The following is a 12974-nucleotide window of genomic DNA, read 5'->3' on the forward strand; positions in this document are numbered from 1 at the left end:
TTTCAATAGATTAGAGAATACCGGTTGAGGTTGAATCCACAGAAATGTACTTTTGGCGTAACAGTAGGAAAAATGCTGGGTTTCTTGATCACATAGAGGGGCATCGAGGTAGATCCTTCCAAAATCAAGGCCATCTTAGAAATGCTACCACCAAGGACTGAAAAGAAGGTACTAGGCTTTCTGGGTAAAGTGCAATTCATAAAACGATTTATTTCTAAATTAACCTTGACTTATGAACCACTATTTGGTCTCTTAAAGAAAGGAAAGAAATTCTAATGGGATGACCCATGTTAGTTCGCTTTTGAGCAAATCAAGCAATACCTGCAAAACCCGCCTGTGTTGTTGTCGCCAAAGCCAGAGAAGCCCTTGATTTTGTATCTGTCAATAATGGACACAACAATGGGATGCATGCTTGCTCAGGAATCTGAGGATAGGGTGGAGAAAGCCATCTACTATTTGAGCAAGAAAATGCTGAACTATAAGACCCGTTACACCCCGTTAGAAGAGGCTTGTTTAGCCTTGGTATGGGCTGCCAGGAAGTTGAGGCACTACTTGTTAACTCACTCCATAATTCTAATCTCGAGATTAGATCCCATCAAATATCTCTTTGAGAAACCAACGCTTACATATAGGCTAACCCGTTGGTTGCTTTTCCTTTCCAAGTTTGATTTGAAGTATGTCACTCGCAAGTCTGTCAGAGGAGAGCGATAACTGAGTTCCTAGCAGATCACTCAGTGGAAAGGAATGAAACGGTAGAATACCTGTTCCCAAATGAAGCTATTTTGCAAATCGAGGAAAAGATTTGGACAATGTACTTTGACGGAGCATCTAACCAATATAGTCATGGGATAGGGGTGTTGCTGATAGCACCCGGCAATTCCTATATACCCTTAGCCTTCAAACTTCGGTTCAAGATATCTAACAATGAAGCAGAATACGAAGCGTGTATCGCTGGTTTGGAAGCCGCCCTGGAACTAAGGGCAAAAAGGTTTGGACGTCATCGGGGACTCGAATCTGGTTGTGTCTCAAGCAAATGGAGACTGGAAGGTCAAAGAAGAAAAGATGAAGATCTATCACCAGACCTTGGACGTTCTAATTCCTAGGTTTGAGAAATAGACCTTCACGCATCTACTAAGAGAGAACAACAGGCTCGTTGATGCTTTATCAACTCTATCTTCTATGATAGACATCCCATTAAAAGTCCGGATGCGTCCGATTATTATTGAGCAGAGATATACGTCGGCCTACGAAACTATCGCCACAATAGATGAAGTATAGGATCAAAACCCCTAGTATTATGATATCTGAAACTTCTTGGAAAATGAGATTTATCCACCGGGGGCGAATGCCAAAGATAAGAGGGCAATACGGTGAATGGCCACTCAATTTATCATCTGCGAGGGTAAATTGTATAAAATAGGTCATCTAGGAATGCACAAGTTGTGTGTTGATGCAGAAGAATCGAAGTGCCTAATGGAGGCCAGCCATGGGGGAGAGTGTGGAACACACATGAGCGGGGTAATGTTACCTCGGAAGATTCTCAAACAAGGTTACTACTGGTCTACCATGGAGGAGGATTGTATTGATTTTGTTCGGCAATGCCACAAATGCCAAATCCATGCAAATCGCATGAATATCCTGCCGTCGAAGCTGTACAACATGACTTCACCATGGCCTTTTTCAATCTAAGGAATTGACGTCATTGGGGCAGTTACACTGAAAGGGTCAAATAGGCACGAATACATTTGATTATTTCACGAAGTGGGTGGAAGCTCAGTCTTATGCAGTGTTGAAAACATCGCATGTGACTAAGTTCATCCGAAACAATATCATTTTCCGTTATGGAGTCCCAAATGAGATCATTTCAGGCAATGGCTCCTATTTCAAGAAATAAGTGATCGACTTGTTGAAAAAATACAATATGGATTTTCATACGTCATCTACATATCGGCCGCAAACCAACAGAGCTGTTGAGGCTGCCAACAAGAATATCAAGCACATTTTGCAGAAAATGATTGAGACCTACAGGGACTGGCCAGACAAATTGTTATTTTCTCTCTAGGGCTATAGAACTTCAATTTGGACATCTACTGGGGCAACTCCGCACTCTCTTGTTTATAGGATGGAAGTTGTTCTGCCAATTGAAATAGAGGTTCCGACACTGCGAGTTATGGCTGAATGCCAGATAGCAGAAGCGGACTTGCAGCAGAGCAGGTTCAAAGAACTGATGTTGCTCGATGAGAGAAGGCTAAAAGCACTGCACCATGTTCAAGGCTATCAACGTAGGATTGCCAGGGCTTTTGACAAGAAAGTTAAGTCCAGGAATCTTAAGGAAAGGGATTTGGTATTGAAAGAGAATCGAGCTCCCATCCATGACCCTAGGGGCAAGTTCAAACCTAATTGGACAGGTCCTTATATTATCAAAACTATTTGGTCGGGTGGAGCTGTTATTCTCATGGACCTGGATGGCCTAGAATTTTTCCAACCAATCAACATGGACAAGTTGAAGATATATTACCCCTGAGAGGCTCGTTAGGCTGAAAACCCGGAAGGACGACATAGGCAAAAGTTAGAGCGCAAAAAATTGGAAAAAAGAAAGACTGAGCTCGCAAGGTTGAAAACCCAGAAAGGGCGGCCTTGTAAAAAATTAGAGCGCAAAAAGAGAGTTAATACTCGAGTGAACCCGAACCGAACTACGTAAGGCTTGATTCCCATCTTCGGGATACATAGGCAACTTCATTCTGAAGTTCGACCGTAAACACCTCCAAATCAACTGTGTCCATATGTTTGATCAAGGCATCCTTGTCTGTCTGTTGTTTGAAAGTTCAGTTGTGATCCTTACTCTAAAAGAAAGAGCTGACTACAGTGCTGAGCAGTGCTATTCAGTCAAAGGGAATTTTTCATTTCTGGATTCGGGGTTTGTACATCTCGAGGATAGATTCCATGTGTGTCAAGTTGTGATCCTTATCGAAAATGGTTTTGAAAAGTTTTAATAAAAGTTGATTTTGTTCAAATTAATCTTTTTATAACTTAGACCATTTTTGGACCAAAAGGAAAATTTTCAGTGCCCACAACTTCAATTTCATTGATTTCAATACAAAGTTCTCCAACTCTTGATACAAATCAAAGTTACTTTTTATTACATGCATAAAACTTGAAAAGTAAGATCAAAGCAATAAACTTGGGGCATAGCTAAGTCAGGTGTTCCTGCGTCCCCCGCTTGTGCTTGTGGAAGCTTCTGATGCTAAAGTGGGCTTGGATTGCGCCTCATCTTCAAGCCAAGTCAAGCACTGGCCAGAAAGTGCACAGTTAAAACTAAGGGCAAGAGCCAAAAGCTCTCTCGTCCTTCATGCAGTGGGATATCGAGCCAATTGTGAACCTCGGATTGGGAATGAAGCCGGGTACTCTACCCCCTCTTCTGGGCAACTCTGGTCGTGTCCAAACTGATGCCTGAACCAGAACGAAAAATAGAATACACAGTGTTTCAAGCCAATCAGCTGAATGTCTGGTTATCAAGCCATGTTGTAGCTCATCTCGGGTAGATCAAACCAAGGGCAATGCCAAGCAATGTCAACAGCAGATCTGTTGCACAGCCAATGGCACCACCACCCCTCGTTCGGGAAATCCACTAGCCGTTGGCGAAAGAAATAGCCTCGAGTTGAATATGCAGGGCAAGAATTCACTACCTTTAACCTATCCATGAGCCATATCTAGGGAGGGATGAAAGAAAAGAGAGATCAAAGAATAAAGAGGTGTGTGTTGAGGAAAAAAGTGAGAAAAGGGCTTTGAGAGAAAAACAGAGCATGAGTGCCGAGAGATGTGAGAAACACATATTAGAAAGGGTGGGAAGCATTACCTGTAGAAGTAGTGGACTTCCCGCTAACTTGGTTGTCTCTCATCGATGAAAGGCATCTAAGTCCATCAAAGTCTCGGCCAACGCCAAATCAATGCAAGTATTGCCCTCTTTCAAACCTTAGGCTACTTCAACTAGCCGAATTCTAGACCCGCTGAAACTAGGGGCAAGAAGAAAGTGTGTTAGCATACACAAACAGAGGGCGTGTTGTCGAAAACCCCGCCAAAGAAGATCACCTCGATCATCGGTGTCAAAAAATCGATGAATCAAATTAGGGATGTCCAGCTCTCCATTGTGAACCAATGAACGAGCCTCATGCAAAGTGAGCCCACACATGCTTCCCAAAGCTTGGATGTGACCAAAACGAGGCTGAGGCAAGATTTCCTCATCACACTGGGACTCCATTAGCATTGAAATTCTTCGATTGTCGGGCATATCTCTTGTCTCCCGAAGCTAAAGACGTGTGTAATCGGGTTCCAACATCTAGCCGCAGCGTGAAGAAACGAAAAACAAAGCGGAGAACGACTCAGCGGGAATAATGCGTTTATGCTGAAACCCGGAAATTCAGCTTTTTTGAGCCATCTAAAGTTGCAATCCAAAGAGTTTTTCGACAAAGAATGGCTCCATTTGTGAAGAATTCACAGCTGAAATGAAGAAACTACGAGGTCCAAACCTTTTGTAGAAGATAAGGCAGTGAGTGGAAGCCAGGTGTCAACATTCTAGAGGTTCCTCGCATTGATGACCGACCGGCCATTGGTGATGGCCAACATACCACTTTGGTGGCCGACCGGCCGCCACTGATGGCCAACAGCCTTTATTCATGGTCGACATCCTCCCACTCTAGCCTGCTGTCCTTCTTGTGCTGGAAAGTGATGGTAGCATGAGCCTTGTTATGTTCTTTGTGTGTTTTGGAGTATTGTTTTGAGTCTTTTCAAGCCTTAGCATGCTTGTTGAAGTCTGTTTGTTTTGTTTTCTTTATTGAGTTTTATTTGTCTTGTTTTGCTCATTGAGTTGTATTCAAGTTGTTTTATTGTTTATCGAGTTATTTTTGCTTATCGAGTTGTATAGTGCTTTGTTTGTATTTCAGTTGTTGGTCGGTTCGTTACTTGATTCAGACTGTTGTGGCAATGCAAGTGTTCACATTTCATTATCAAATTCAATCTCATCTTTATGCGATGCGGTGCTCATGATGCAAAATACAACACTTTTTCAAATGAAAAACCTGATTTTCATTCTGATCATGGTTGTTTTTATAAAAGGTGCAGTACAAGTTTTTTTAAAAAATAAAACATATCTGAAGCTGTACAATGTGCTGACACTATTAACAAAAAGAAACTAAGCAAAAACTACAAAAAATCAGCGCTGGTCGCCTTAAGCTCAAGAGGCCCTCTTCGTCCTCTTCCTCGGAGGAGAGGACTCTGCGGTACTGTCTCCATCGGCGCCACTGTCTGAACCAGAATCAGAGTCTGAACCAGAGCCATCTCCACTCTCTGCCTCGGAGCCCTCCTCAGCATCAGCGCTCCTACTCTCAGAACCCGAGTCAGCGTCATCGTCTCCACTCTCAAATGACTCAGCATGCTGACTCTTCGACCTTGCTAGTCTCAGCCTCATCATCGCTCAGAATGGGCTCTAAAGGGCCACTCTCAGCTCAGGTGCCCCTAGCTCAGCCTCGGCTGCATGCTGGAGCCTGTCTCTCTCTCTCCATGTTGCAAGAGGCACTGCTGGTCCTACTGCTACTCCTGCTGGTGCACCCGGTATGGGTGGGACTTGAAAAGACAGTTGTCATATGTCAGCCACAACATACGTATCAGATGTAAGCATGGGGGAGAATGAGTATATGCTGAAGTCAGGTACAGAGTATGAATACAGTATGGAAGTGCAGTATTTTAGATGTAGTGTATCAGTGCAGTATGGGGAAGTTCTCATGTCAGTTTCAATGTATCAACAAAAATTTGATGACTGGAATGAAAGAAAACTGAAGAAATTACCTAAATGCCGTGGAAGCCGAATAGTACCTCTCTCCTCAATATCATGCCCTCGAATGAGACTAATAGCTCCAGCAGATCCTCGGTGTATCCTGGGGGTGCCTGCAAATGAATTAGGAATGATCAGTGTCCAAAAGAAACAAATATCATAAAGAGATGAGAAAACTAAAAAATGTGGTGCAAACCGGGGGTACGTCATGAGCTCTGACATATCTATGCCCCGCTGCAGCAGGCTCAATTGAAATCTGATATGCCTCCCTAGTATACCACCAACAGGTGAGAACAGTAAGCAGCTCCGGCCAGCTGGTCCTCTGCCTCGCCTGAAGAGCCCCTCTCCCATAGGCCCTGGCTTCCCTGGTTGCTCTAGGCCCCGCCCTCGTAGTAGGGGCTAGAGGTGGCATAAGGTGTGTCTGAATGAAGACCGTATAATCGCCCTCGACTCGGAAGTACTCTACCTCCAAGCCCACCATGAACTGGATAACCCCATCAACATATAGGTTGTCTGCTGACCTCATGGATTCTGGCAACGTCATCGCTATGAACGGAGCAGGCAGACCCAAAGACTGACGCACGACTCTCTCGCCTAGGTACTAGGCTCAGCAAACCAGACCTCAAGTAGAATACGGTAGCACGAGATGCCCAAGGCCACAGTGTACCGGCCTCGAACCCCTGTCGATATCGTGGCCCATGGCTACCACGTGATCTACAAATAGAAGATGAATAGATTATTAGCCGTCGTTAGTTGCTAATATGTGAATCAGAACAAATGTAGAGCAAAAATGATGACTGTGTTTTAGGTTACCTCATGGGTAGCTACGATGTCAAAGTGATGTTTGAAAAAAGTGAAGGGCTTGCGAGTCCTGCAGCGAAGCGGACCATCGTACACCCGCAAATAGAAAACCGTCAACGGAACCTCCACTACAGGCTCTGCGGCAAGAGTCGAGAAGTATGCGTACACCCATAGCTATGGAGAAAGTGCAGTGATATGTGATCAGTGTATAGTGTTTGAACAAATATAGAAAATGCAAAGCAGAAAGCATCGAGTGTTTGAACAGATATAGAAAATGCAAACCAGAAAGTACATGTGTTGAACAAATGTAAAGCAAGAAATGTTGAACAGAAAATGCAAAGTGTAAAGAAGGAACTGAGATGTGTACCTCCCAAGCTCGCTAGTAGACTCTGATCAAGTGTCCACTCCCGCGGGAGGTCGAGCTCATATAGCCGCGAGGCCGGCCCCGTCCCAATCATAGAAACATCATAGTTGGGGCGGGGTCGGCCTCAGTAAGTACAATCCTACGGTGTTCGCCGTGTTCAAAAAAATGGTGGTACCGAGGAGGAACATCAGAAAGCCCCGAATGTACTGCTTTATCTCATCTACCGTCTCTGGCTCAGTCCCCCTGAACTGCTCCTCAAACCAACTGTATCTGACCATAGCTGTCCGGAACAAAGGTGGGCGTGCCCCCAGTATAGCTCAATCCAAGCAGCCTCCCACTCCCCCATGTCAAGATTGAGAGGAATCAAATCGCCCCTACACCTAGGCTTGTGATCATGGCGAAGTCATAAGGAGTCATCGTCATCTCTCTGGCAGTGAAAATGTGGAGAGAGTTAGTGGTGTCCCACCATCTCTCCACTAACGCTCCAAGAAGTAGACGGCTCACTATAACTTGTGTCAATCCAGAGCAGAATAGGCCGTAGCCGGCCTCGTCAACAATGTCGTGCACTCCTACGGAGAGCTCGTCATACCAATCTCTGGCCGTCATGGCCCCATAGCCCCTGTATGTGCGAGAGTCACCCTGTGGCAGAAGATAGGTGAACCAGTATAAATATAGTTAGATGAAAAAGAAAGTGCAAAAAAAATACGGTGCCAGTGATGAAAGTAGTACAGTCAGATGAGAGAATGCAAGAAATGCAAGTAAAGAACATTAAATGTGCAAGTGAATAGAGTTTGTACCTCAATGGCAACGGCTAAAAGATGGGAATCTGGCTCCTTCAGTAGGCGATCCTCTGGCACGTCAGTAGCAAAATCAGTGAAGTGCCTAATGCCTCCAGCAGGCAGAATATGAGTCCAAGGACGATACCCCACCGGATCGAAAGGCCTCACTTCTAGTGGTAATGGCTCCAGCTCCGCCTCAGAATCAAACTCTGCCTTTGGAGGAGCTCCATCATGTGGTATGTCGTTTGCCATCTGGAATATGGGTGAAGAGTCAATGAAAAGTGAAGAAAGTGGAGAAAATGGGGTAAATTTTGAAAAAGTCAACCCTAGGAAAGAGAAAATGGAAGAAAAAGTCAAAGCTCGAAATAAGGCACGAAACTCGAGAGAAACTCGAGGGGAACAAGCCTCAATTAATGAAACTCCAAGAAAAAGTGTCGAAATCAAATTTCAATTGGTTCAAAATGGAGTAAACTAAGAGGGTTTAGCGAAGAAAATATGTGTGGGGTGTTGGAAAACGCGTATAAAGCTCGGATCTAGAGAGAAGGAAAGTCTAGAGAGAAAGAGGGTGGAATTTTGGGCATAGAGGTGTATGGAAATGAGGTCCCATGACCTATACTTAAAGATCTATGGGTAAAAAGACCAAAATGGCCCAATCTACCATCAGTGGCCGATCGACCACCACTGTTGGCCAACAGGTCCCATTGGTGGCCGACAGTTCTTAGGGGTGGCCGACAGGTGGCCGACATCCCTCCCTGGTGGCCGTCCAGTGCCTAATGCTTCTATTTTGTGTCTTGATGTTGTTGTTGTCCTTGTTTCCCGAGAGGTGCAAGGGGAGGTCACTGTTGAGTTCAAATTCTCTTTGCGAAAGCTCGAAATTGTGTTTTCGGTGATCGTTGTTCGTCACTTGTTAAACGACGTGTATCCTTTTGGCATGTTGCAACTCTTTCGAGATGTGGATCGGAAAGTTGCTATTGAACTTGGTTTTGTTAGAATACATATGCATTCCCTCACTACATATGTAGAACGTGCATTTTACATATGCTATTGTACAAAATACGTATTTCAATCCTTTGCATAGAACTTGCATTTTGTTATTTAGCATGGAACATGCTGTTAATTGCACATGGAGCATGCATTTTGTACTTAGCATAGAGCATGCATTTTGTTATTCAGCATGGAACATGATGTTAATCGCACATGGAGCATGCATTTTGTACTTAGCATAGAACAAGTATTCAATACTTTACGTAGAACACGCATTCATGTAGCATTGAGCCTCAATTGTTTACTTTACATAGAACATGCACCTTAAATATGTTGTACTTGTTGAGTTTTCTTGCGCAGACACGACATTGCATGTACGATTCATTCAGCAGAGCTAGTGCAATCAATGATACTATATGCACGGTCTGTTCAGAGGGGTTTTGGGTGAAGTCATTCATGTCCTTCGAATCACATCCTTTTACTCCTTCTCCTTGCACGTGAGACGCGTTAGGATTACCACCCTTCGGTTACCTTCATTTGGTTAAAAACATTTGTGTGCGTCCTGATGTTCATACCATCTTTCGGTTACCATCATTTGGTTAAAAACATTTGTGTGCGTCCTGATGTTCATACCATCTTTCGGTTACCATCCTTTGGTTTAAAACATTTGTGTGCGTCTTGATGTTCACACCATCCTTCGGTTACCTTCCTTTGGTTAAGAACATTTGTGTGTGTCCTAATGTTCATACCACTCTTTCGTTACCTTCCTTCGGTTAAAAACATTTATGTGCGTCCTAATGTTCATACAACCCTTCGGTTACCTTCCTTCGATTAAAAACATTTGTGTGCGTCCTGATGTTCATACCACTCCTTCGGTTACCACCCTTCGGTTAAAAACATTTGTGTGCGTCCTGATGTTCATACCATCCTTCGGTTAAAAACATTTGTGTGCATCCTGATATTCATACCACCTTTTGGTTACCTTCCTTCGGTTAAAAACATTTGTGTGCATCCTGATGTTCATACAACTCTTTGGTTACCTTCCTTCGGTTAAAAACATTTGTGTGCATCCCGATGTTCATACCACCCTTCGGTTACCTTCCTTCGGTTAAACATTTGTGTGTGTCTTGATGTTCATACCATCGTTCGATTACTTTCCTTTTATTAAAAACATTTACGTGCGTCCTGATGTTTATATCATCCTTCGGTTACCGTCCTTCGGTTAAAAACATGCAGGTGCATCCCGGTGTTCACACCATCCTTGTTTTCTTCCGCGTGCAACGCGTTAGGATCTTGTTTGACATCTCGGGTACACCTGATGATTTTGTTGCTCTTCGTCTTTCCTGCACATCGCGTAGTTAAGCTTGCATAATTTTCCTACATCCTTTCTATATGAAATGTGGTTTGGTTTGTAATTCCCACGTGTGGCGTGTTTACTTACTTTTGTGTTTGAGGTTGATTTACCGTGTTTCGGTTTGAATATGGCATTTTCCTTGCATAGCGTTTGCATTTAAATGTTTCATTACAACCTCATTACATGATCATAAGTTATGTTCTTGCATCATGCATATCACTTGCATCTTGCCCTAGAATTACGCTGGTTTGATTCCTTGTAAAGAGATACGTAGGCAGCCTGCGGGCGTAACCGTTTTTGTCTTGCTTGTTTGTTTGTCCAAGTCTTCGGCCTTGTCAAAAATGAGTCGTCTCTGGGCTTTGACATTCACTTCCGTCATTCTGTGACTTCCGAGTCCTGTCAAAGAGGGGCAACTATAGGCACCCCATTTTTTATTGTCCTCAAGACTGGGATGTCATCACTTATGCATATGATGATTATGTTTGTTTGTGTTCGTTTTGAGCGCCTGAAGTCCTCGGCGGAACGCCCTGTCTTTGAGCCTTTAGACCTTGTCCTTTTTGTCCCTTGTTTTGGATCAAAACTTGGTGCCTGGAACCTTGTGGTGACCTGTTGGCCACCACCAGAGGCTGTCGGCCATGGCTTGTGCTTGTCGGCCACTGGTGTGGCCAGACGGCTACCAGTGGTGGCCGACGGCCACCAGTCTATTTTTCCAGACATTTGTTGATATTTGTTGCCAACTGTGCCAGCTGTTGGCACATTAAGCTGCATTTCCCTACACGTGTATGGTAGGATGTTTCTAAGCTCAAGGCATGTTTTTCTATATATAGGGGGTTCCTCCCCCATTTTTGAGGGTTAGAAAATTCATAGCAAAAATCTCTCTCTGTCTCTCTCTAGATTTCTCTCTCTCTTACAATTTTGTGCCTAAGTGCTTGTTTTCTCTATACATTTGCATACACATCCTAAATCAAATCCTCTTACCTCTGAGCTGAGGTTACTTAGGGTCTTCTTAGAGCACTTGAAGATGGTTTTAGCTTGGTTTTGTGCTTAGAACTGCCATTTGCTTCAAGAGGTAGTTTACTTGCCTTGTTTACTTTGTTTTGCAAGCTTGTTTTACCATCTTTTCTTACTGTTTTTGGGCTGATTTTGAACTATAAAAACTCTGTTTTTGTAGCCTAAAAGTGCTGTTTGGGCCTCTTTTTGGTTAGGAAGTAGTTCACTTTTCTTGCTTATTAGTTTGTAAAGCTTTTGTGCCTTTTTTCATCACTTTCAAATTAACTTTTTTGGGCATTTTAACCATTGAATTTTAGAGGTTTTTCAGTGGCGAAAAACTCATTTTGAAGTCCAAAATTGGAGGGGTTAGCCTCCCCTCCTTGTGTCTTGTTTGCATGCCTAATTAGCTTCACATGTTAGCATGTTTTTCTAGCTTAACTTGGCGCAAGTCCAACATGTTTTAGTCTCTAAAATAACCCGTTTTAGCTTTTTTTTGAGCTGGTTAGTTTGTTTGAGCCTTGTATGGCATGGTTGTAGTGTTAATTCCTTCACTAGCTTAGTGTTTTAAGGCTTTAATTATCATTGACTTGAGTTGGTTGCATGTTCTAGTGTTTTTTCCACTTAATTTCAGCACTTATAAACTCTACAATCTCCCTTATTTCTTCACTTTTTGGTTTTGTTTTGAAAATGGTTTCAAACCACTTGTTTGCCTAAGTGTGAAATGGAGGTGCTACACCTAATGGTTTAATCCCTTAGGGGGTTCATTACCAACAGTGTAATGCCTCTTTCATGCCCAAAGCAACTTGGGGTTTGAACCCTCTTTCCATTAAAGAACACTCACCAATGGACTTAATGGATTAATGAATGATTTGGTAATTAAAATGAGTAAACAAAATTGGCAAGTAAAAGAAGCAAGATAAGCATTCTTTATGTTGCATTGTATGTGTTCAAATCGGATGTTAGTTTGAACACAAGAAAAATGGAACATTTCATACTCAAAAGTGATAAAATGTGCCACTTTCCTTGGTCTCCATTGCCCTTGATCATGCATGATAGGGTGATGGTCATTTTGGTCTCATTTTGCATTTATTAAACTTGCACAATTGGTTTCACAAGCTATCATGCAATGAAATTGCTTGATTGATGGTTTGTGAACTAAAGTTTGTCCCTCCTTTGATTTCCCCATGAAAATGAGAGGCAAAGTGTGCAAACAACTCTTGAGAAATACACTGTTTTGCTCTCTGTTGCAGTAAGGAAGTTCAAACCAGCAGTGGCCGACAACCACCACCAGTGACCAACCGGCCACCATTGGTAGCCGACAAGCCCCCTGTCGACCACCAATGAAATTTGCACAGTGTGTTGGAATGGTGGAGCAGAGGTGTTTTGGAAGTAGGCAACTTTGTTGGTGTTCATATGTGCAAATAGAGGCATTTAGCAGCAAGGCAGTGTCATTTCGGGTGGAAATCAAGCATGCATGGGCCTCCCCGCTTCCCGGGATTAACATTAGTTTAATTTGCAATAGATCAAATATGTGTTGTAATTAATTATTTGTAGCTAATTAAGTGTTGTAAATAATTAATTAGTTTAACTAGTTATTCGAATTTGGTTAGTAATAATTAGTTAACTAGAATAGTTAATTAACTCGGTTTGTAATAATTAGTTGGCTTAATTAGCGTAGCTAGTTAGTTAGCTTATTCATTCGGACCCTCTTTCGGGAGGGTGTAATGTTGTAATAAGTGTGTGTGCATGTGTTTATGTTTTCCAACCCCACGTCTTTCTCCCTTTTATTTAATCAGTTTTGATGGTTAGATTAAAGACATGTTTTAATTAGCATACCTTATGCTTACATTCATTCATTCGTATTGCATGCACCAA

The 12974-nt window shown here is 42.9% G+C and overlaps 1 protein-coding gene and 1 long non-coding RNA gene across 2 annotated transcripts in view; both read right to left on the reverse strand.

Annotated features, from left to right (window-relative positions):
* Positions 1–12974, reverse strand: part of LOC145792126 (uncharacterized) — a 76212-nt gene that overhangs the window by 40436 nt on the left and 22802 nt on the right. The gene's annotated exons all lie outside the window — the stretch shown is intronic.
* LOC114306409 (protein MAIN-LIKE 2) overlaps positions 5059–12974 on the reverse strand; it is a 30216-nt gene continuing 22300 nt past the window's right edge. The window contains exons 3-7 of the mRNA XM_082872611.1: positions 7790–8023; positions 6996–7631; positions 6641–6802; positions 6024–6541; positions 5059–5940 (exon numbers count right to left, since the gene is read on the reverse strand). Of these exons, the coding sequence (XP_082728737.1) occupies positions 7356–7631; positions 7790–8023 (510 nt within the window). The 3' untranslated portion in view covers positions 5059–5940; positions 6024–6541; positions 6641–6802; positions 6996–7355. The remainder of the gene's footprint in view (positions 5941–6023; positions 6542–6640; positions 6803–6995; positions 7632–7789; positions 8024–12974) is intronic.

Source organism: Camellia sinensis, chromosome 6 (assembly GCF_055761805.1).
Source record: "Camellia sinensis isolate YWXY chromosome 6, ASM5576180v1, whole genome shotgun sequence".
Lineage (NCBI taxonomy): Eukaryota > Viridiplantae > Streptophyta > Magnoliopsida > Ericales > Theaceae > Camellia > Camellia sinensis.